The 24,260-nt window shown below is 46.5% G+C and overlaps 1 protein-coding gene across 3 annotated transcripts; it reads left to right on the plus strand.

The window, feature by feature from the left end:
- The first annotated feature begins 616 nt into the window (after nucleotides 1-616).
- Nucleotides 617-14,433, plus strand: KLF15 (KLF transcription factor 15). Of its 3 annotated transcripts, none has more exons than XM_051788890.1 (3): nucleotides 617-1,050; nucleotides 5,316-6,423; nucleotides 12,386-14,433. In XM_051788890.1, exons 2-3 carry the CDS (start codon nucleotides 5,381-5,383, stop codon nucleotides 12,552-12,554), a joined length of 1,212 nt encoding a protein of 403 aa, XP_051644850.1. In that variant the 5' UTR covers nucleotides 617-1,050; nucleotides 5,316-5,380; the 3' UTR covers nucleotides 12,555-14,433. The 3 variants fall into 3 exon arrangements, with proteins under 3 accessions (XP_051644850.1, XP_051644851.1, XP_051644852.1); XM_051788891.1 differs by lacking the exon at nucleotides 617-1,050 and adding an exon at nucleotides 1,369-4,177; XM_051788892.1 differs by lacking the exon at nucleotides 617-1,050 and adding an exon at nucleotides 4,259-4,845.
- The last annotated feature ends 9,827 nt before the right edge of the window (nucleotides 14,434-24,260 follow it).

Below are 24,260 nucleotides of genomic sequence, written 5' to 3' on the forward strand. Positions count from 1 at the left end.
AAGGGGCAGGTGTGAGGGTGTGGGGCAGGAGTGAGGGCATGCAGCAGGGAAAGAGTCTGGGATTCCTCAAACAACTCCAGGGACTTGCACCTCCCCAGGGAATTGCTTATCTCCTGGAGATGTCCAGAAACTTGTACACTCACAGAATCATAGAATGGTTTGGGTTGGAAGGGATCTTTAAAGTCCAGCTAGTGCAGCAAGTAGTGACATCTTCAACCAGATCAGGTTGCTTAGAGCCCTGTCCAACCTGACCTGGAATGTTCCCAGGGATGGGGCATCTGCCACATTTCCGCGCACTCTGTTCCAGTATTCCATAGCCCTCATTGTGAAGCACCCTTCATTATGTCCAATCTAAATCGACCCTCTTTTACTTCAAAAACCATTACTCCTTGTCCTATCGCTGCAGGCCCCGCTAAACGCTCCCAGGACCGCGCATCCCCTGCGGGATTCGCACGTCCCCGGGGTCCCTCTGGGCGGCCCAGCACCGCCCCGGGGGCCGGGCCGGGCGGTGCCGCGGCTCCCATTGAGGCCGGGGCCGGGCCGGCCCCCGCCGCCGCGGGGCCAATGGTGGCGGCGGACGCGGTCGAGCCTCTCCCCGGCCTCCCCCGCCGCCGCCGGGCGCCCGTCATGTGAGGGGGATATAGTACTACGGGAGCGGGGCCGCGCTCCGCAGCCGCGCACCCGCCTCCCGGGGGAGCTGCGCCCGCCTCCCGCCGCTCCGCGTCCGCCGGGGCCGCTCCTGCCTGTGCGGGATCCTGTTCTGGTGTTGTTTTGTTGTTTTGTTTTGTCGTTGGCTTTTTTTTTTTTTGTAATTCTGCGTTTTTGTCGTGCGTGGGATTTCCCCCCCCATGTTTATTTTTAAATTCTTTTTGTCATTATTATTTCTATAATTATCTTTGCTTTTTTTTTTTTAATTATTTTATTTTTTTTTTGTGGCTTGGTTTTGTTGTTTGGTTTCTATTTTTCTTTCCCCCGTTTTCGCTGTTGTTTTTACATCCTTCTGGTCGTTCCTGGCCTCTGCCCCCCGTCCCGGCTCGCAGAGGAGTTCAGGTAAGGGCGAGCGGGGGGCGCGGGGCCGCGACCCCTCCGGCGGTGCCCCCGCACCCGCAGCACCGCACCGGCGGCCGGGGTGTTTGTGCCGCTGCTGCCCGCTCACGGGGCAGGTGGGAGATTAAATTCCACCCCCGGCGGCGCAGCGGGAGGGTGCCGGGCTGCGGCCAGGGCTGGGGGGCTCTTTCGGGGCTGCACCGGTGGAGTGACAGGCGGGGAGAGGGGGGTTTACTCCCGGTCACCGTGACCAGGGGACCGCGCCGGGGGCGGGGGAGAAAGGGGGAGCTCGGGTCCCCAAAGCTTCCTGAAAAGGGATGGAGGAAAAACCAATAAAATAAATAATAATTAACACACCCCCCCCCCCAAACAAAACAGAAAACCACAATCAAAAAACCAAATAAGCAGATGCTTTGCAGGCGTGGAAACCTGGCTGTGCTTGTGCTGGGATGGGAACGTGTGTGTCTCTCGGCCCCCCTTTCCCTGCCCAGGCAGCTGGTGCCACGCATTATTTGGGGCACCCTTCCCTGCCGGGGTGCAGCAGGCAGCGGGGTGCACTCCGTGGGGAGGAGATTGCAGATGAAGTGCTTCCTGTTGCAGAAACCAAAGTTTGCGGCTAGAGTGGGACAGTTTTCAGAAGAGAAAGCTTTGGGAACGTTTCTGCAGCTTTCCATAAGTGGTAGGTTTGGAAAAAACAAACAGGGAGACTCTAAACACCCCCCTGTGTCCATGGAGCAACACAACCACTTCGCAGAAGAGAGGAGAGCAAATGGGTTTACTCCTGGCTCGTGGCTTCTTTTTATTAGTTTTTTTCCCCCCCATGCATTTCTATTTTAATTTCTTAGAAATGCTGGGCCCGGTTTACTGCCTGGTTTATGGCATGCTCTGTGGAGCAGGAGTCAGCCTGAACAGATTTAAAACCTTCTAGGGAACAAGAGAAAACACTAAAGAGATTAGTCCTAAACCAGAAAAAGCTGTGGCAGTATACATAGGAAATGACTGTCAGCATCTCATATATGCTGTGTGATGAGTTGTGCTGGGCTGACTGTCCAGAAATGACAGACTGGGATATATGTCCCCATGTTTCAGCAAGTTCCCAGGACTTAGCATTTTATTGTTGCTCTGCATCAAAATATGCCTTTTCTGGTTTGTTTCGTTTTGTCAATATTTTTTTTATCCGGGGATTAGATGGACAGGTTTTAAACAGAACAACATGTTTCTGGCAGAAAGGACATCATAACAACCCAGGGAACTCTTAAAAATTGGAGACGGTTGTGCTGCTGAACAGCTGCTGTATTTCACTCTAGAAGTGGCTGTTTTCAGTGGCTCAGGCACTGCGGTTTCACTATAGGTGCTTACATTTCTAACATGTTTTCAGGGCTCCTAGAGATGAAAGTGCTTTATGGAAACAGCATCATTAGTTTTCATAGCTTTCACAGCCCTGGCTTTTTTTGGTTTTGTTTTCTAATCTTCTGGGTTTGGCTGAGTCTTCAGGCAAAGTAGGGATGAAAGCCTTTTCGTTGTTAGCCTGGCCTTTAGGGGAAAAATATAGCCAGGGCCTGATTCTGCATTCCAGGCATTCCCCAAAATCTTCTTGGCTGTTCTGCAAGCTTTGAGAGTGCACAGAAAGCAGAACTGGCCCTTAATGCGCCTGAATCTATTTGCCTCTGACAGTCCCCTCTTAAAAAGACTCTGGTTACACTGAGTAACAATGTTCCTTGTCAAAGGAGACGAGAAACAAGCGTGCTGGCTGTTTTCTGCTGTGATAACTGGCCCGCAGCAGTTGCTAGGGGTTTGTTGGTTTTAATTTTCCCCTCGTTTAAACCCTTATTCAAGTTACAGTTTAGTTCTATTCCCAGTGAAATACATGGATATTTTGATATGCTGCTTTCTAGTTTTACAGGCATTTTATTATCTGTTTTTCAAAAAGAACTTTGCCAACTGCTTTTGGTGCACGCAGAGCACGCCAGCTTTTCTTAGAAAAACACACATTGCAGTCCAGTTTTCTCTCACAGCCCCATTCTTCAGAAGTTTAGGCTGAAACAATGCAGACATAGAAGGAAGAATCAGAAACTATCTGAGGGCAAGTCCTTCTTTCTGCCCCAAATTTCACAAGACAGTCACCAGTTTTTGGTGCAAGATAGAAACAATCTGCTTGGGTGAATTCTTACTGGATGCCAATACAAACTTGTCAGAAGCATATTGTGTTTTCTGTTTCAAAACTGGAATAGCTCAGCTCTGGGACTTCTGCTGGGGAAACTTTCCATCAATGCAGGGAGTTAAAAAAAAAAAAAAAGTGTGTTAGAAATAATTCAGCTCTTCTGACTCTTCACTTTTACTATAAGCAATGATTATAGGCTAAGGTCACAAAACAGAGCCACTAACCCCTGTTTGAACTTCCTCGTGTCAGGCACATGTGGGTATTTCATTATCTGTTCCAAGCATAGCTGAGTGACAGGACGCGCATACCAGGAAAATGTGCAATCTTACTTTTAAGCCTTTCTTTCAACCCTTCACTGTTTCCTCCATGTGTGTTTGAATGAGGAAGCCGTATCTTTAAGAAATATGGGTGCTTTCCACCCCCTCCCCCGGTTCCTGTGAAACATTAATAGATGCTGCCAATGGGACAGAGCTCTTTAGGGGTGTTGTGTAAAATACCTCACCTTGTGTTTGCTGCAGCCCTGAGCACACAGACACCTTTTGATTTTTTTTCTCTCCAGAGAAGGAAAGATAGGGCAAGTTTTGGAGATGAGGCAGCAAGGATGCTCTGCAACAGCAGTAACAACCATCCCCTTCCCTGCACAAAACTGGGAGCTATTGACTATTCATGGCAAAGCGTCCAAAGCGCAGCAGCAGAGCCTGTGGAAAATGACAGCGTGTAACAAGATTGACTGGCATTTCCTTCGCACTGGGTCACATGCCTCCTAATTCACACACACGCAAAACCTCATAGGCTGATCAAATGACTTCTATCTCTGCAGTCCACATACCTTCCACAGAAAGAGTTGTTTTATTATGCACATGTACAGCTCTGTTTTCAATCAGTCACCTTGAGCGAATGACTGAGGGCCAGTGTTCGCTCCATCGGGAGGTCTCTGCGTTTGCTTTCTAGGAGGCATAGTCTCCATCCGTAAGCAGTTCTTTTTTTTTTTCCCTCGGGGAGGAGGTGGGGGGGGAAAGAAAAAAATACGCAGATGTCCCTCCTACCTCTCCCTCCCCAGAAACCTTTCTAGGAAGTTTGCTTGCCTTAAGCGGGAAAGCGCAGGACGACCGCCGCCGTAAGCAAGCATTGTGGTGGGCTGCGCTGGGGAGGGGGAGTTTGCTGTTGCGGCTCCGTGGGGTTGTAGCGGGATTACGGCTCACGTGAGTCGGGATTGCGGGATGCTCCGCTCGCCGCCTCGACACGGAGGAGGGGGAAACTGGCATCGCAGCTGCCCACCGTGGCTCACAGCAGGCTGAGATGCCGAGGGTCCGTACAGTCCGTACCGCCCTCCCAGTTTAGCAACTGGAACGAGCTCGCATTAACCTCCGTACCCAGAGAGAAAGGAGCATGGAGCAGCGAGGTGAAACCAGCCACCAGCTGCCTCGCAGGACATGGTAATTAGCTCAGCGCAGTGCCAGCCTTATTAAGGACAGTGCAGGTGATGATGACGTTGGCGCACTGATTCATTACATCTGGAGGGGAAAATCCGCCTAGTAAATGCTGAAGCACAGTAAATATTTTTGGCTCCTGCCAGATTGATCCTTGCATTATGCTGAACAGCCTATATCTGTAGAACTGAGGAAGTTAAAAATAAGGTGGTGGAAAGCTACAAGATAAGAAAAGGATTTGCATTTTATGGTCACCAGCAATAAACTTCTTTTTTATTTGGTTTTTTTTTTAGGTGGTAAAAATTTCAGCACTTTATTTTTTTTCTCCCCATTCCCTTCTTTGGCTCTAGATTTCACTGTTAGGCAAAAGCTCATAATTTATTTTCTTTTGCCAGTATTATTCTGGAATGGAGATGTAAATCTAGAGCACACACAGTTGGGAAATGATTTCTGAAAGAATTCTTTTGCAAATATGTGGTGCAATTCTGCAAAACGCTTTGGCCCTGACAGTCCTTGGGGTGGTACAGACATATCAAAGCATGTAGCAGCATGTGTACTCAGTGAGGCTGCATGCTCTGGACTTTCCTGTGGGCTAGAGGGCTTTCCAAGCTTTAGTTCATGGAGATAAATAATTAAACCAGCTTCTGACTGTTGCTGTTTTGTTTTTGTACACTCAGGCTCTCACCTGAACTTTGGCTGCCTGGTATATGCTGTTGGGATACCCTTAAGAGATCGCCCAGGAATGGTGGATCACTTGCTGCCTACTGATGAATCCTTTTCATCTACAAGATCTTCTCTTGGATACTTTGGGGACATGACGGCAGGGGTGAGGTCCTACCAAATGCTGCCCTCTCCCCTGTCAGAAGATGACAGTGACTCGTCCAGCTTTTGTTCTTGTTCCAGCCCTGATTCCCAGGTCCTCAGCTCCAGCTATGGAAGCACATCCAGTGCAGAAAGTCAGGACAGTATCTTAGACTACTTATTGTCCCAGGCATCTTTGGGGAACACCAATACATCATGGTGGGACAAAAGGAGACTTCAACCAATAGTGAAAGAGGAGTACTTTAGGTTGCCTGAATTTGCTGTGGATATGGAAGACTCAGGACCATTTCAGCCCACACTTGAGGAAATTGAGGAATTTTTGGAGGAGAACATGGACTTGGAGCTCAAAGAAAGACCTAAAAGTGAGACCAAGGACTTGAGAGCCTGCGGCCAAGTTTCTGTTGCTTCGCTACAGCAAAAAGACCATATGTTACCCAGCACTAGTTTAAAAGAGAGTAAAAATGAACAGTTGAACAGCGTAACAGAAGGTGGCCAAGCTTCAAATGGAGGAATGACCCTCGAGAATGGGATACCGGTTATGCTCCAAATTCAGCCTGTACAGATCAAACAGGAGTCCAACACGAGCCCCAGTTCCCAAGGACCAGCACAGGAAAATATTAAAATTGCACAGCTCCTAGTCAACATCCAAGGACAGACATTTGCCCTTGTGCCTCAGATAGTTCAGTCGTCCAATTTGAACTTGTCCTCTAAATTTGTCCGCATTGCTCCTGTCCCCATTGCTGCCAAGCCAATTGGGCCAGGAGGCATGATCCAGGGTCAGACGGGAATCATCATGGGTCAGAAATTTCAAAAGAACCCTGCAGCTGAACTCATTAAAATGCACAAATGTTCTTTTCCTGGTTGTACCAAGATGTACACGAAAAGCAGCCATTTGAAAGCCCACCTGAGGAGACATACAGGAGAAAAGCCCTTTGCGTGCACGTGGCCGGGCTGTGGATGGAGGTCAGTATTGGGGTGCAGCTCTGTCCAATCCCCCTTCCCCTTTCTGCTCACTTGACCTAACTTGCTGAGCAAGTAGGTTTGTACTCTGATTTACAAACTGTTTCTGTTCCCAAAACTTGTTTGGTTGGTTTGAGAATGAAAACCTTTTTCTTTCTGTTAGGTGATCCAAGGGGTTTGATAAATTAAATAGCAGAGCATCACCTGCTGGCAGCAGCTGTTTAAGTGTCTTAAAAAAATAGGAGTAGCATTGTAATTTGTACTTCATTCTAGAGGGTCAAATTAAGCTTGTTACCACAGATAATACCTTGTGTTTGCATCAGCCTGGTTGCAGCACACCAGCCACAGCAGACCTGTGGCTGGTACCAGCTGAGGCTGTGAGTGAACTGGGTGGTTTAGGGCAGAATCACTGTGCGTGGCCATGTGTGGCTCCAACTGTGTGGGACTAAACACGGTCAGTGAAGGGCTGTGATAAGCAAGTGTGGTTAAAAGCAGTATTCTGTGCACTTTCATAGAAAATGCACTCCATCCCACTCCTTCTGGAAATGCTGGCAGTGACACTCTGGCATACTCGGGGTTTTATTCTCTGCCTGGATTCAGAAGAATGCGTGGGTGCCACTCAAAGTTGCAAAAAGCTGTCAGATGTAACAACATGACCAGAAGGCTGAGGTGGAGTTAAGCATTGCTTGAATGAAAGACTGCAGGTTTGATTGAGCAAGAGGGCATCTCTTTATTTATTTATTTCATTTAATTTCATTTTATTTTATTTTTAATACTAGCTGAAAAATTGAATCTTTGTTAAAAATATCAACTTTTTATTTTAAGGAAACTTTGATGGGAGCCTTCCTCCCTCTTTCCAATTAGCTGTATTACTTGCCAGCAGGCAAGTCTAATTAATATACAGCACCACAAATGACGATGGGAGAAAACATAGTCTTAACTACCTTGTATTAAATTAAACTGAATTTCTTTCAAAGAATATGCTGCAGAGGTACAGTGAACAATGTCTAACGAGGAAATGGTTGTGATCATGGGCAACAGATCAGGTAAAAAGTAACAGGAGAGCATTTTGTAAAAATGCAAGTATGTGAGATGTAGCAGTTAGAGATGGCTGGGTTGGTTTGAGGGAAAAGGTCAGAATGGAGCTGAACCTGCTGATCCCTGACTGGGCCAGTCTGAAGTTTGCCTCTTGGAAGGACTGAGGAGATCAGTTTATGGTGGCTCTATGAACTGGGGGTGATTTTCTTTCCTTTTGTCCTGGTGGCACTTCTCATGAGCCAGCTCAGTGCCTTGCTGCTCAGGATGCCCTGACATCAAAGCCGTGATGTTCAGCAGGTTGGTCCCAGAAGCTGCAGGTTGGTTCCTCCTCACCTGCAGGAGAGGCACTCGCTCCTTTTGGTTTGAGTGCCAGAGTACAAGCACACAGGCAGCAGATCATGTTGGCTTTCCTTGTGCTGGGATGTAACCAAAACTCTGCTTTTTGTGACAATTGCATGTGGCACGTGAGGGTTTGTCTGATGAATGCTGAAATTTGTACCAATGCTCTCAGTGACTTTGTGGCTCAGGATACAGAGCCTGAGGTGTTGTCTGTGGATGACCTTCTCCAGCTCCTTGTTATTAGAGAGCTGGTGTTCCCCAGGCTGCAAAACCAAGGGGAACGTTTAGGAAAAATATTAAGCGGTGAAGGATGATTGAACTTACAATGGGTGCCTCCCTTCTCCCAGTGTTACAGTGAATGATGTGGATCAAAAGTAGGATACTGGTGGGCCAAGAGAAGTGCAGGTCCTGCAACCAGGAGCACCCTGAACTTCCAACCACCACAACTTTTTAAAGATGACCCTAACAGGAATGAGAAAGGAATTACTTTCATTATGAGGAACATGTTACGAGGAACAGCTTCTGGAAAGGCTTTTCAAACTCTGTTGCTGTTTGTCTTGTTGAATTTCACAGCCCAGGATGTGACCACAAACCCACAAACCCCCAAATTTTGGAAGGGCTCTGCTCCAAGGGAAGAGGTTTATAGCCAAGAGGAGAGGCTGTGCTTAGGGAGCTGCCTCCTGTGCTCATCTAGCACAAGCCTCAGATTGCTGCACATCCCCTGCACGCTGCTCCCACATCAAAGGCCAGACCCAATTGAGCATTGAATTACTCAGTCCCCTTTCATCAATAAACCATGTTTACCTTTCCAGAAGTTCAGTGAGAGCTGTGATCTCACATGACTTAAGTCAAATGCATCTGGACTCTCTGTTTGCTCACAGTTTTATGTAATCTCAAATGAATTTAAGCACTAAAACACTGCTGGGCTCTGCTTTCCCCCTCCTTTCCCTACATTCTTGTGCTTGTGTATTTATTTTTTCACTGAAAACACTTAAGATCTGACCTCACTGGAGATAGTAATTTCAAAACCAAAACAAAGTGTTGCCTAGCACAAAGTGCTTGAGCTCTGGGGTGTTAAAGGTTCTCCAGCTTTCTGGGCAGCCCTGCTATGATGGGTTGCATGCTTTAAATGCACCAGAGTAGAAGTGTGCGCACAGCAAACCCTTTTGCTCACTCCTAGGACAGCTGGAGAACCAGAGCACCTCCTTGGAGGAGGCTGAACTCTGCTTGCTTGTGCCCTTCCTTGGCACAGGGCAAGAGCTGTTTTGGGCAGGCTGCAGAGAGGCGTTTGTGTGTAAGCGTCCAGTGACCCGCGGCATTCAATGCCCCGCTGTCCCGGTCGATGCACTGATCCGTGTCGTGCCAGCTTATACCTTTGGCACACCAGCCTCTGGTTAGCCCTGCTCCTCAGAAAGGCCCAGCCAAAGACCTGAGCTGTAGTGTGGGCCAGGCCCCGCAGCTGTGTCATGGCACAGCTTTTCCTCCCTGGTGCAGCATGTGCAAAGCTGCAGTTGTTGCAAGGCGGGAGGATTAGGCAATTGCCCCACTGCACCTTCTGTCTGGAGGCTCCACAGGTGACAGAGTGGGATATAAGCTCTACCTGGTTTGGCAGGGAGGGTTTAAAGGCTGGTAATGCATGTGGTCAGGAGTGTACATGGGACTGGGCCAGCGTGGGAAGTACCACATGTAGGGTAGAGCATGTGTCTTGCATTGGCTTTTCTTGCTGGTGGTGCTGTGCAAGGGGTTTCCAGGTGTGCAGGAGGTGTGCTGGTTTATTTTAGCAGAGCTTTCAGGATGGGCAGGACAAATTCAGAGCTTCCCCTCCGCTACAGGGGAGAGGCACAGTGTGAGTTGGCCTCAACAGCTGGTGGCCATGGTAGGGACCACGGAGTACCAGGCTGAAGCTGTTGAATTTTCTTGCCCTGTGAGCCACATAGCAATGTCCTCATATGGTCAGGAGACACAGGACATGTCCTACACATCAGGGAGCTCTAGGATTTGTCTTCAAGGGAGATGTAGTTACAGGTCCTTTGGGATCCCACCAGATAGAAGGATGAAGAAGACTCTTCTTAGTTGCTGTGGGATTGCGCAGATCCCTCCACCTTTCTTGTGAAGGAGGAATCTGTCTGGAAATGGAAGTGACAGAATGGTGAGGTGTTCCTTGGAGCTTCCTTTTTTTTGGTTGAATTTGGCATTCCACGGGGGAATATTTGCGCTTTTCCTGGGTTGATCTCAGTGCCAGGAGGTGCTGCAAATATTTCACTGCAGACGCAGGCCACCAGATCCTCCCGGCTTCCTTGTCCTAACCTTTGCGTTGTTTTTTTGTAAACACACAGACAGCTCGAGGTTTATTTCTGTGGGCTCTGTAAGCTGATCTTTTCGTCACTGCTGGGGAACAGTGTTGCAACATTCCTGCCTCTTCAGCTAAGGACATCGTTATGAGGCAGAGTGTATTTTTATCAGATGAACTCACCCAAGCTTGTTCCTGACATGCGCCTCTTTCTCTGACACCATCCATACAATTCCCCTCAAAATGCACTTGTGAAGCTCTTGTGCAGGATTAGCCAGGTGCTACTGCACTTCTGTTGCAGGTGGTGACCTTAATGGCCAAGGACATGTGACAAGGCAACTTGGTCACATTTGGTTTTACTCCTTTGGAGTCTGTGTTTAAGAGGACAGCTCTTTGCAAAGGCACTTTTTCCTCTCTGCTCCCTCTTTTCCCTGGATTTGGTAACCACCACTGGCAACAGTAGTGCTCCTTGTCCAGCACTGAGTCCTGCTGAGGCAGTCTGCACAGGCAACATCCTGCCCTCTCCAGACCCACTCACCTGTAGCTCTACGAGAGCATCCCTGAGAGGATGTGGCACTGGACTAGTTCCCTCCTAAGGACTTGGGAGAAATCCCTGACCCTGCTTCTCACAGGTCCAGACTGTGGTTTTGGGAAGCTATGGCTGAAAGGAGCAGAGGAGCTAGAGAAAGGAAATGTACAAGCACAAGGGATGAAGAGAAACCTCTCTCGTAGCCTTTACAAAGAAAATTCATCCCAGACAAGGAGCAGGTTGACAGCTCCATAAAGGCATCTGCTCGTTGCCCTTAATGGAGAATTTGAATCTTTCACCTTGGGGATACCAAAACAAGGAAAGGAAGAAATGCAAGTGAACAGATGAAAGACTCTCCCATAGAAATGCCCCTGGGAGAGATGTGTCCACACCATATCTCATGTATCTGCATCTGCTTTGTACTGGCTGAGTGTTCTCTGAGGAGCATGACCAGACCGAAGAGCTGCAGGAACTGAGGAAACCATTATCAGCTTTCCCACTGCCTATGCCCTGTTCCTCAACTGGTGGCAGGAGATCAGAGCTAATTAAAACCTTTATGTGGAAACTTATTTTTCTTGCATGAAGGACTTATTCATAGGAGCCCAACGGTCCTGTTTTTCCCCTTTTATAAAAGTAGTGTATTCGCTCTGCTGGTGATATGATATTTTGTGCCAGAAGGGCACATTTTTTTACATGTTCTTTCCCCCATTTGTTCAGCTAGTGCCCATGACTTCATTTATTTATTGTAAATAAACAGCTGATACCATTTCTTGCAAGCTCTCTTTCTGTGCCTCTCTTTGTTACTGTTCTGGCAACAAAACACTTAATTGCCCTTTGTCAGGCAGAAAATTTTTTGTACCCATCTGGACAGGGTTGTTTTAGTGTGACATTGTTAATTAACCCTCTGTCTCCCAGTCATGTCCAAACTCAGAATATAGCCAGCCCTGCTGTTAAGACCAAAGGATTAGTTGATTTTTCAGTAAAGCCTGTGGATTCACAGTGGCTATTTGAGGATTTTTCTATGGAGATGGAAGGTGGGAAATATCTAAAATTCGAAAGACTATGAAAGACGGTTTCGGTAATTAAAGGTTCAACCTTGATTTCAATTTACCCATATAGTAACTATGCTAATGGCCATTGGGGCCCACCTGAACTTCAGCTGTTACAATGTTGAGTGTTTTTGTTACTGGGATGTTAATGACTCTTTATTTAGTTTGCAGGAGCATGTACAGAGGCCAATTTTTCAGCTGAATCTGTCGTCATATTGCTTTGGGTAGCTATGGCTGGCTGTTATCTGGAGTCCCTATCAAACTAGGTGCAGTTAGTGGGTATTCGTTGTGCTTGTGTCAGTGGGAGCTTGAAAGCAGATTTCTCCTAAAAGACAGTGGTTGTTGTCTCTGCTTAAGAGGAGTCCGTGCTTGGATTTGCAGGAGAGAGGTTGCGGGAGAAGCTTTGAGGGAGACTGGCAGAGGGATCAAGAGCAGCACTGTTTTTGTGGAGCTGTACCCATGTCATTGGGTCTAGGGCGAGGTTGGTACAAACGTTGCCTCCATGTATTGCTGAGTCCAGAGCTGACATGGCATGAGGTTGATAGTTTTGTGTTTCCATCTCTGCTGCTGACTGATGGTTGAGACCAAACCAGCCCTGCTTTGTGTCCCTTTCAGTCTGTGGAGTCTCCCAGTGGCCCGACAGGACTTTTATTTACCTGCTGTGAGAGACTTAGCAAAATAAAACCCCATTTATCTGAAAAGGCTTCTCTTCTCTTGCAGGTTCTCCAGGTCAGATGAGCTGTCCCGGCACAGGCGCTCCCACTCAGGGGTGAAACCCTATCAGTGTCCCGTCTGTGAGAAGAAGTTTGCTAGAAGTGACCACTTGTCCAAACATGTCAAGGTGCATCGATTCCCACGAAGCAACCGCTCCGTCCGTTCCGTGAACTGATTGTTCCCGCTTTCCCCTTCCCACCCAGCCATCTCACAACAGCCGATGACAGCACTTTGCTCACTGTATTTCTAGTGATAATTTATTTGTCTCCACAGAACAGTCAATGCTGTTACTTTATACCACCATGTTTGAGTGCCCCATGTTCCTTCAAAGATGATTTGAGAATGAAGTTCCTTTTGGGTCAGGGGAGTGGGGTGCTTCTTCCTTTTTTTTTTTTCCTTTTAAGGATATTATTTTTCTTTCCTTCTATCTGTCCCTCCTTTGCTGCTGCTTCTTTTGGAAATTACAGTGTTTTATTTTTAGCTGTTTTCTGCTGCACAGGAAAATGTAAAAGTTGCTTGCTGCTAGTTAATTATAGCCCTGGCATTCCTGAGGGCTTTGCTCATGTACAGGCCATTCATTGTGAGTTTTTATTAAGCTGCTCTATTTGTCCAGTTTGGAAACAGCAAATTCCTTTTGAAATGAAAACAACTCCTTTGTTTTTGGGTCGCCTGAGCCAAGGATTTGTAGGGGCTGGCCATAGGAGGAGGAATAGTGGGAGTTGGGGATAGGGGGAGAGAAGGTTTGAGAGCACTGGAATGTGCCTTCATACACATCTCTATGCATCTCAAATTTCCCCAGCTCACATTTACCTTTCCCTTGGCTAGGGCTATATATAAATATTTATGTATATATATTCATACATACATATATATATATATATTTAAGCAAAGGCACATCCCAGGCAAACTGGGAAGCTCAGGCTGGATGAAATGGCTTGGAGTGGAGCCTTTCAGTACTTTGTGCTTGCTTCTGTCCTGTGCTGCCATGGGGTGAAAGGATGCCCAGGTGTGGAAGGACACACTGCTTTCCTTTGAGTCTGGTTTGCAGCATCCATTGTCTTTAGCAGAAGAGCTGTTGTCTGCATGTAAGGCAGCAGGAAGACATTTCTGAGAGTGTCTGAGCCCTGGTCCTATCTCTGCTCCCATCCTCTTGTGTGATCGTGGGGGAGAAACCAGGGCCCCAGTCTCGGAGGTGCCTGGTGGTCCTGATGGGCACCAGGCATCCCCGCAACCACCATGAATCAAGGCCTCGCTGGCTGGAGCTAAGTCTCCATTTGCCTGCTGGCAGGCAGGGTCTGTAGGATGTGCCCGTGCCCAGGGAGGATGGGAGGCATCATGGCCTGGTGGGACAGCACTGCGAGATCAGGGTCTAAGGGTGATCTTCAGTGCTAATCCTCTCCTTCCTGACAGCCATGTCAGAGCTCCATGCAGCTGGGGTGGGCGAATGGGTGAGAACAGTAGCCAAAAGAAACAAATTTGCATGATAGCTGGCTAAGAAGGGAATTTAAACAAATAATCAGATGGTAGCAGGCAAATGATTTTGTTTTTGTTTCTTCTTGTTTTGTTTTTTTCTTTTCAACTCTGGCAATTGTAAGAAGCTTTAGAAGAAAATAGAATTCAGTAATTAGAAATGATTTTATAATGGATGTTGCATTTCCTTTCCATTCGCAGACAGCATCTGTTTGTCCTTTTTGTTGGCAAAATGGGAAATAGGAAAGTGCGATCCTAGTGCTAGGCAGAGCAGGAGCCCGCGCTGTGCGAGAACAGCAGGTCTAGCTGAAGTGAATGCATTCCTTTTGTCCTCTAGAAATTAATATAAATGAACTATCATCTGTTGACTGGTTTATATCACATCCTATGAATGTATGTAAATAAAACTGTACATAGATGCATATCTATATAAAATATCTTTTAATAACGTATCAAATTTGTGTAAATTGGAAACAAAAATACCTATAAAGCCAGTGTACATAAGTTACAATTCTGTATATTTTCTTTTGTTCTTCATAAAAATATATTTACTTTGACAATAAAATGAAAATGGAAATTTTAAATCCCTCCTTGAAATTATTATTCGTTAATTTCCTTTGTAGCCAGCTCTGTAATCAAGACAATAGCACTTCAAATTTCGATTCACCTGGATGTAACTTCTCAGGTGCTTTTTAAAAGGGAGATGATGGAAGAGCTCAGAAGTTATCTTCAGTTTTTCTCATCTCAGAAAGTTCTTGGGAGGCGCGAGATGTTTCAGCTCTCTCTTCGCCGGAGCCCTCACGCCTCGCCTGGCAGCCACGCTGGGACCCAAATGCCTTCCTTGGCTCCTGACTGCTGTGGAACAGGTCTGCAGATGCAGTAAAACTGTGGTTAATGGATTAGAGCAAACAGGTTTTGAAGGAATTCAAACTTCAGTGGTTAGTGTGAAGGAGGAAGGGCTTCAAAGTCTGCTTCAGACTGCGACTGTGATTCACTGCGCGAACCAAGACAAAGGACTCGATTGCCGTGTGCTGCAGTTCCCTTTCTTGTAAAATGGGGATAATAATGCATCACGGTGCTACTGTGGGACTTAATTTACATTTGTATGATCCTTGGATGGAAGAAGCAGGAATAAGACCAGTAGTCACAGGATTAGATTGGTAAAGAAAGGCTTGGCATGACAGAGGTCTTGGTGCCAAGGCGCTTCAGTTGGCTCTTCTGTAAACCCACACCTAAAAGAGTGATGTGAAGGATCTGTGGTATGAAGCTTGCCTCAGGCCTGAGGAGAAGACGCCCTGTTCTGCAACAGCCATTGCTTCCCATTTGTAACAACAGGGGCATGAACATGATGCTCTGGTGATCTGCAAGCTGGGACATCTCTTGCACTGTGCTTTTGGTTGCTTGGCCTCCACTGGAAGAAGAAACCAGCCACATTACTGGTGTTAAAGTCACTTCTGAGTCTCCATGGGAGCAATGGTGCAGTGGGTCCAGATCTTCTCCCAGCATGAATCACCCTGAGACTAACAGGCATTGAGGGATTTAAGTGTCTCCCTGAAGAACAGACACCAAAAAGTGCCAGCTGATGAGCCAGGGCTCTCCAGACCCCTGATTATTTTTCCCAGAGAATCCCTATCAGTCTGGCAAAGAGGACTGAGGGATGAGGTAGACTAAGTTCTGTGCACTCCAGGTTGTTGTTACCTTCTGAGGTGTAGCCTGAAGACCAGAGTGCTAAGCACAGCTGTGTTAAGGGCTAGTCATGTACTCATTTTAATTAGCAAGCCTGCACCAAGAGGATCTGCGATTCCCTTCTGTTCTCACCCTACCTAAAGTAAACCAGCTGCTTTATTTTAACCAGCGTCTCAGTCTCCTCCCCATCTCACCTGGAGTTCTGATATTGCTGTAAAGTTGGGCAATTCACCCTGCAAGACACTCAGGGCAGAAGCTGTTGTTTTTCTGCAAGAGACAGTACTTAAAGCTGAAGTGGAGTAATGCAAAATCCCTGCCGTTGGAGCACAGCAGGGCAGAAATCTAAGATCTAAGTTATGTTTTAGCCTGGAATATTTTCCATGAAATCCTTATTCTTTCTTTATTTTTTTTTCTCTTTTCTAAGTATGGTTTTTGAGTGTAGATTGTGTGGATTTTTCTAGTTAATACCTGTAAGGAAATGTAGGCTTATGTATAAGTCACAGTGTTTTGTTGAAAAGAGTAGGGCTGTGTTTGCTGTGAAAGGAGACTTAATTCTGCATGAAATTAATAACATTTTTAGAGATTTGTCACAAAAAAAGTAGAAATTTCCGGAAGAGATTTCAGTGTTTGTTTTATGTGAAATTACTGGCCTGCCTGGGCTTTGCCGATTCATGAGAAAAATGTGGCCTTGCCTTAAGCCTGACTTTATCCACCTGAAGATAAATATATATCTAAGTGCTTTGATACCACAACTATAGAAAAGTTTATTATGTCCCTGCTTCAGCAACTCTGCATGACGAAGCACAGCATGGCATATTTATACATAAGCCTATGTCTCATTGACTTCAAGCTGTTATAGTTTCATTTCTGAGGTGTGAATGGACACATGCAGTGTTACAGCCTTTGCAAAATGATTGTGATCTAGTTCCTAACACTCGCAAGAACTCTCTGTTTTTAAAAGGCTTATAGTCCCTTCATCAGAGCTAGTGGTGAAGTGGTAGTTATGCGAGGTAAGGAGCTGTCAGTTGGGATGGTTGTACTTGAGGTAAGGACTAAGCATCAGAAATATGAGTAAAGGGATGTTCTGTGAGGTAACCTGACTTCTGTGACCCGTGGCTAAACACAGTGCAGTGGAGTGATGCGTCCAAGACCACAGGCCAACACAGAGGGGAAATGGGAGCAGAACCAAGAAGTCCCAAACCTCCTTTGCCCCAGACAGTGGCGCAAACCACATGTCAATAACACACGAGGGGTTACAGAGGGCAAAGAGTAATAGGACACGTGAGACATCAGATAAGCAAAGAAAGGCAAAGATGGGGCAGAGATAAAGTCAGGCTTTATCAGCATTATCAGCAGACACTGATAATGTCTGCTTTTGGAATGCATGCCAAGGAGAGAGGAATGAGAGCTCACTTGCTGGTGTGCAGCACATGGCAGTCATCAAGGTACAATTCCCTAAGAAGAGTCCTGCTCCCCTGACTTGTGTTACGTGGGGGCTTTTTTCCCTGGCAGTTTTGGGGGGAGGGCAGGGAGCTGCACCCCTGTGGAAAGCAAACTAGCCCACTGAGCGGGGTGCTGTGATGAAAGGTAGCAAATCTGGCTCCCCAGAGGAGTGCTTGAGTTTAGACCCTGCAATGTTTCCAACAGTCTCCTGCTTCCCACCCTCCCTGGGGGTTGTTTTCACTTAATTGCTTGTGCCATGAGCCTTCTCCTTGTCTAAACGGCCACTATACATTTAATCCAAACAACCAGGTGACTCCAGCACAAAAGCCAGTGGCAATAATCCAGTGTTAATGATTACCCTGGGCCCCTTGGGTTATGTAAGTCTGGATGTGCTGTACTTGGGCTCTTGGCTTGGACTTGCCCTCCCAGTCTGGGAGAAATACCAAGGACCTGCCAACACACATAGAAAGCTGTTTGGAGCCAGCTGGGATTTTCCTTCTCCCCTTTTGACAGCACCTATGAAACCCGTTATTCACTTGGTTCAGCGACTGCCGCGCTTTGCTTGCTTGTTATGCAGAGACATTGCTCTTAAAGAATGAGTTGTGCTAAGCTCCCACTGGCTTCCTCACAAGCCAGAGGCAGTGACTGCCATGGCTTATCCGGGGGAAAAAATTCCCAGCTAAGGCAGGGGCTGCAAATCTCAACAGGTCCTTGGCTTTCCTTGCTCATTCCTTCTGGGACATTTGTGTTTTGTTCTCGCTTTTTTGGGGGGGCAGGGGGGGAAGGGGTGAGGGAGGGAGATGTTTGAAGGTGTGTGGTGCGTGAAAAATAGATATTGTAAAGAATCTTCTAGCCTTAACATCTCGTGTTTGCTTGCATACAACTTGAGAGATGGGACTTAATGACTCTTCTGGTGAAATGATCCATATCACTGTTTGTAGCTCTGCAGCGCTCAGTGTTTCACAGGTGTTTCACAGGTCTAAGCTTTGATTTGCTCTGCCAGCTTAGTGCAGGTCTACCTCCAGCTGGAGCTGGAGCACATCCTTCATCTCTTGCCATGTTCTCTACCCGAATATCACTTTTATGACGGTTTTGTGGTTAGGCTGACTCAAAGCCCATGTAAGTATTTGATCTCCTAAAGAGATAAGACTAGAGGAATCTCTTAGCTCTTGGAGACGTCCATTGCAGAGAGCTTTCATCAGCTCAGCCATTCTGCCCTACAGAGCATGTATGCCTTGGCCAGCATCTCACTGAGCCCCAAATCTCTATTCAAACATTCTATAGTTTAGAGCAGGGTCTGACAAGGGTCTAGCCATCATGAGAAGAGGACAGTGTTTGCATATCTGCTCAGTGCAGCATGCCAAGTTGTTAGGTAAAATGGAAGTGAAATACATGAATGGCAACTTATTCCTGGGAAAACCAGCTCTCCTGTTGCTCACACTGGTGCACACCTGGTAACCCATCCCCTGCTTGTGTTGGATTCATAACCATCCTGAAAAGGAGAGAAAATTGGAGTGAATGTGGTCTGTGGTTTTCTGTAAGGGAGCAGAGGAAGGAAAACAGAAACGGAAGCAAATTATGGCATAGCAAGCACTGTTCTGTCTTTTCCAGTAAAAAGAGAGTGATGGGCTCTTTTTGCAGGAAGGGCTCTGCTTGTTGCGCAGGAGGAAGGTCTGAGCCAGCATCCAGCATCAGAGCAGCTCGTGTGTGCTGCTCTGGGGCAACAGCAGCTTTACGTCAGGGGATTCAGTGAATAATAGTCAGAGAGTTGTGCCTTGGACAGCTGGCAGTCACAAAGAGAATGGTTTGGGAGGGTTTGCTGTCAGTCCCTCAGGTCCCTTCCTTGTATGATTCTGCTTTTCTCCTGAATCTGTAGCTGATTCTTGGATTGGACTCAGGGGATGCTTAGCACTTCCCAAAGCAGAAATTTTATTTACCCATGAACCAGGTACCAGGAACCTCAATAGGCAGTCTGAGGTATTTAATGGAAAAATCTATCCATGAATTGTTTTGCATGTGACTGAGGGTGGAGTCCAGTAGCCCACAGAAAGAGAGGTATGAAGAATCACTGTTATGTATCTAAAAAAGCTTCTGGCATCTGCCTTTCCTATTGAGTCCAGTGGGCACCAGTTTAAGCCCTGCTACTTGTTCCAACATTATGGTTGCAAATACAGCAATTGGGCTGTTAGGCTGAAAAGCATCCAGGCATTTAGCAAACTCACCTTCCATAAGCGAAGGAGTGACGTGAACGTTCGAGTTTGGCTCTTGACTGCTGACTTTTTCTGAGAAGTCTATAAACGGCAGCCAGGTAGTCTCTCAGTTTTTGTTTCTCTAGTGTGTGTTGTTTTTCCATGGACAACATGTTCTGGACCTCAGAGAGTTGGCTGGAGCTAGATTCATTCAGATCGTCTGTCTCTAGTGGCAGATAATGCCTCAGGGAGGGCAAAGGGCTTGGAAATTTTGGCATGTCAGAGCAGTGATCCTGCAGCCAGCACAGCTGGAAAAACACCCGGGCTGTGCTGACAGTGGCAGTGCTGGAGCAAGTGGTCTCATGGACCCCTGCCTGTGCTGGACCTCGGTTCCCCTGTGCTGGTTCTTGGGTCTGGCTGGGACACTGTGACACCATGGAACTGAGAAACTTATGTGGGTGTCCAGGGACAGGGATGATGTGGGAAGTCTCTTGTTCTAATGAGACCTCTCTACCTTGGCTGATGAGGCAATGACCTCTGGTATGGGCTCTCCACTTCTGGAAGTGGCAGATGCTGCTGAGGAAGGTCCACTTTGGCTGAGAGGGGAGCACAGAGTGATGAGCAATCTGTCCTCACTCAGAAAATCAAGTTAGTTACAGTTGACAAGTTTGCTTGAAAAACTCTCCCACTTGTTCCCTAGGAATTAATGGCACAACTGGAGGGTGTTCATTTACCTGCCACTTGGGACCTTTAGTCTCCTCACAGGATATTGGTATTCCAACAACTGATAAATAAATACACATTAGTAAGACATTTTTCTTCAAGAGAGTGTGGATTTTCTTTGGCACCAAAACTCTCAACAGCCCTTCTCAAGCACTGCCTGGCTGCCTGAGCACCCAACCTTCACTCAATACCACTGGCACTGCCTGGTAGATAATCCAGGCTTGTGCATGAGATCAGTGATACCCATGAAAGTTTAATGTGAATCAATCTCTGTCATGCCTAAAGGAGTAATTAGCAAATTAGAATTGGTCCTGATGACTTCGTGCAAGTTACCTGATACCTTGTGACTGATCCCTGGTGGGTGGGTGGAGGACCATGAATCCAGGGAGAGCTGGAGCCACCTTCCTAGCTTTGCTCCTGCATTTTCATGATAATCTCATTGAAACAAATTAGCTGTTCTAAATTAATAATAGTATTTGGCAGCTCTCTAGCATCTTCCAGCTGAGGAGCAGAACATAATTCCCAATGGAGAGTTAAGCCTTTCCAGTCCCCTGAAAAGTAGTTGTCACCTTCACTGTGCAAAGTCAGAAAAAGGATTTAAATTATTTGACCAATAGAACTTAGGGAGCTTGTGGCAAAGATGTAGAGCAAGCCAGTTCCTCCTCAGACTCAGGCAATAATCACAGCTTAATCATTTGGTGTGATTTTGAGATGTGTACACACTGATGTATAGATGCACACTGGGGAAGAAGTGGGGATGCTTTTCAGCTTCTGGATAGGCTTAAGACCTACATGAGGTCAAGTGGAAGGAATGACAAATGTGTTCATTTTGTTGATGTAGCAGGATTAATGTTGGTGCAGGTGTTTTGTGGCCCTTGAGGCTGCTGCAGGACCTGGGAAGCAGTAGGGGAACAACTTGGCTGCATCTGCTTGTGACTGGCCCTTGGTTACCTCTGCAAGATGGGTTCGTGTTCATCATCATCTGGGGGGACATGTTGACTCCCACAGTAAGTAGCGAGAAGTTCAGATCAATGTTTCCTCTTGCCTTTATCACCCCATAAAGCACTTCCATGCTGTTGAATATGTCACCTTCTTGGCGTGACAGAAAGGAGGCTGATGAGCACCCTCAGAGGTTTTTTTGCACTAAAATCCAACTTGCATCTTGCAGTACCTTCCTACACATCTACCTACAGTCCTTCCTCCTTAACTTTGACACTTTCTGCTTACTCTTCTCAAACACATTTGTTTTAAAGAAAATGACCTGCTACTGATGCACTAGCTGTTACCTATTAACACAAACATTTTAGATTGTGTAAGACTGTCAGTTTTGAAAGTTAGTACAGAAGAACTAGTCCAATGTAATCTCTGCTGTTTATCCTGATCTTTTATTCAACCTTCTGGAACTAGATAATTTGTGTGGTAATTAATAAACTCTACTCTTTGTTGTGATAAGTTCTAATTATTACTTTCAAGGGAGTTTATTGGATCAACAAATAACTAATCACTAGCTAGAGTGATGTTCTGTGTAGAGAGAGGTTTAAACCTACCTTATAATGACTAAGTAGGTATGTGTAAGCCATAGAGAAGCCTTGCAAGTAGAGTTTCTTTGCAGTATATTTGCAGAGCTGACAGCCTGAGTCAGCTGGCAATCTGACAAGATGCACAGGACTAGTAAAGTACATTTGGGGCTGCTGAGAAAAAAAAAAGAATCCTTTTCATTAAAAAAAAAAAATTGAAAACATTCACCAGAAGATGTGAGAGAGCAAAGGAGCAAGAGAGACAGCAGAATTGCTGCTGTGGTGGCAGGCAGTCAGTCACTGGGGATGCTGCCTGTGCTGGTTCATTGGTCCCTCACTGTGGCTGTGCAACACCTGCACCTGCCAGTGGTGGGTATTTTGAAGTGATGCTCATTTTTCCTCATTTCCTTTCCTCTGAGGCTCCTCTTGTAAACTGAGGATGTCATGATTTTACCAGGAAGACTCTGTGGATGAGCTTATGTTAAAGACAAACAAAGTTTCTAGTGCAAAACATGGCAGCCAGCTGGGGGATTTATTTATGTGAAGAAGTGCTGTTTGGGGACTTCTTGTGGTCACACAGCTATGCAGAGAAAATAAGGAGTGGAATCTTCTCTAAGTCTGTCCTTGAAGGCCCCTTATAAGGCCATATCTAAGACTGTGTCAATAGAGGAGACCTAGGACAACAGGATGCGAATCCAGTGGAAGACTCTTAATACCCCAGTTGTCTCTGCTGTTGGGAACTCCTCTTTCCTTTTAGTTCAAGGTGATCCACCAGTCAAAACTTTTCTATAAGATCGATTTCAGATTTTCTCAGTTTTGATAAAATATTTTTATTCTGGTTTTTATTTTTTTTTTTTTTGGTCAAATGTGAATGTCAAGAATTACATGATTTTGTTCAAACCTCAGCAATCCTCTTTGAAGTTAACTTTTTCTTCCCTAAAGGCCATCTCAAGGCCATTTTCATACTTCAGTGCAACACTGAAGAGAAGTCTGTAGGGCCTTCAAGTGGAGGGAGCAACAACAGAATCACATTTCTGGTGCAATGTGATAGTGACCATCATGAGGGAAAAGAGAAAAACTCTGGCAGACAGAAGATGTTTAGATCTGCAAGGTCATATTCTCAGTGATTCTCTACCACGTTTTGCAGCCTTCCCTCTCAGGGCTAATGACTTTGCTTGCTGGGCTGATCTGGGAGGGGACTGGGGAGTCTCACCTAGGTCTGGGTCTAATCACAGGTCTCAGCTGAGGGCATCTCCAGGCTCCCAGTGCTCCCAGGCACTCAGGTGGGTGGGTGGGATGGTGATGGGGTGCTTATGGCAGGCCAGGAAGGTAGTTTGGATGCAGAGATTTTAGGGAGTGATCAAGGAGGGAGACTACAGCAAGGAGCAGCTGGCCTGTGTAGTGAGATGCTTTGAGGAATGAGCCTTCAGCAGGTACTGTACTGGGGAGGCTGTGGTTGACACAGTTGAACCTTTTGGGTTTTTTTGAGGAAATGGGGTCCATTCAGGGGTGAAAGAGGCTTGAGGCTAAAACCTGTTTGCTGGTGTTTAAGCCCAGGTAATGTTGAATCGTGCTAGGCTGGCAGGAAGTCAAGGTGTTCCCCAGCTGAGGTGTTTGAGCTTAGTGTTCTGGTTTTGTTTGGTTTTGCTCAGAGGGATGTAGAATAGGTTCCTGGTTCAGTCTAGGTGGCTGAGCCTACATTTGGCCACAAATCATGACTCGGGGGATCATGCTCCTTTCTGGACCTGTTCTTTTTCTTCTCTTGGCACAGAAGAGAGGGCTTACTCCTGCTCCAGTGTCCTAGTGTAAAAATAAACCTATTTTTGATTCTTTGTTTTCCTCTTCTCTGGATAAAAGAAGCTGTGCTCTGAACCATAAAGGCAAGCACACAAGTCTGTTTTGTGTGAGGCAAGGAGGAGCAAACAGTTTTGCCTCTGAGTTAGTGAGTTTGCTAGTACAGGGCACAGTCCAGATTTTTCCACGTGTGGGCTTGAGCCCAGACATCACCCTGACAACATGTGGGAACATAAATAAAAACAAAATTAATTTCCAGATGAGGGATGTATGCAATGTTTTCTTTTACTGGCATTTATGCTTGCTTATTTGGCTGAAGTTGACAATCAACTCTGCTTATTGCAACAGGGTAGCGGGAGGGTGCTAGAACAGTGAAAGTGCCTGTTCAGCTGCGTGTGCATCCCCAGAGGGATACAAACCCATGGCAGACACCTTGGGGGGGGGGGGGGGGCTGTGCAAATATCAGATGGAGGCAGGGCCCAGGGACAAGCAAGAATGGTCTTGCCAGAGCAAACCCCTTTGGGGTTTTGGCTGACCCATAACCATTTAGGAGCTCTTGCTTTGTGGTGCATCTTGTCAGCCGCCCCTTGTCTGGCTGTGCTGTGTTAGGCCCCCTCCTTGAGGTGGGTCCTTGGGGATCTGGGTAGGATCCATCCTCAGGAAGTAAAAGCAGTCCCCCAGGGAAGGAGGGTTTTGCATTTTATGTTTTTTGGCTTGGAAATGACACTGGTGGGTTTTTAAGGTGATTTTTGACTGGGAGAATCCCTAAGCAGCTGGATCATAGTAGGCTAAGCTTGCTTTGGGTTGAATGCTCAGCATCTCTCAGATTTCTTGTGGGGTAAGAAGGGTGGACACCAGATACCAGAGGCTGTAGCCTCCTGTTTTACATCAGCATCAACTTCTCATTCCCCTCTGCACAGTGTGCCTTACTCATGGGCTACATGGTCTGCTTCTGATCTCCCCTGACACTGGGAGTATGAATGCAGTATCTCAAGCTCCTTTTTTTATACATGTGTGTGTATATATTCCCATAGATAGTAGAAAAAGATGCAGCTCCAA

The sequence above is a fragment of the Manacus candei genome, unplaced genomic scaffold, assembly GCF_025592945.1.
Source record: "Manacus candei isolate 608988 ecotype Guabito, Panama unplaced genomic scaffold, ASM2559294v1 h1tg000025l, whole genome shotgun sequence".
In the NCBI taxonomy this organism is placed as follows: domain Eukaryota; kingdom Metazoa; phylum Chordata; class Aves; order Passeriformes; family Pipridae; genus Manacus; species Manacus candei.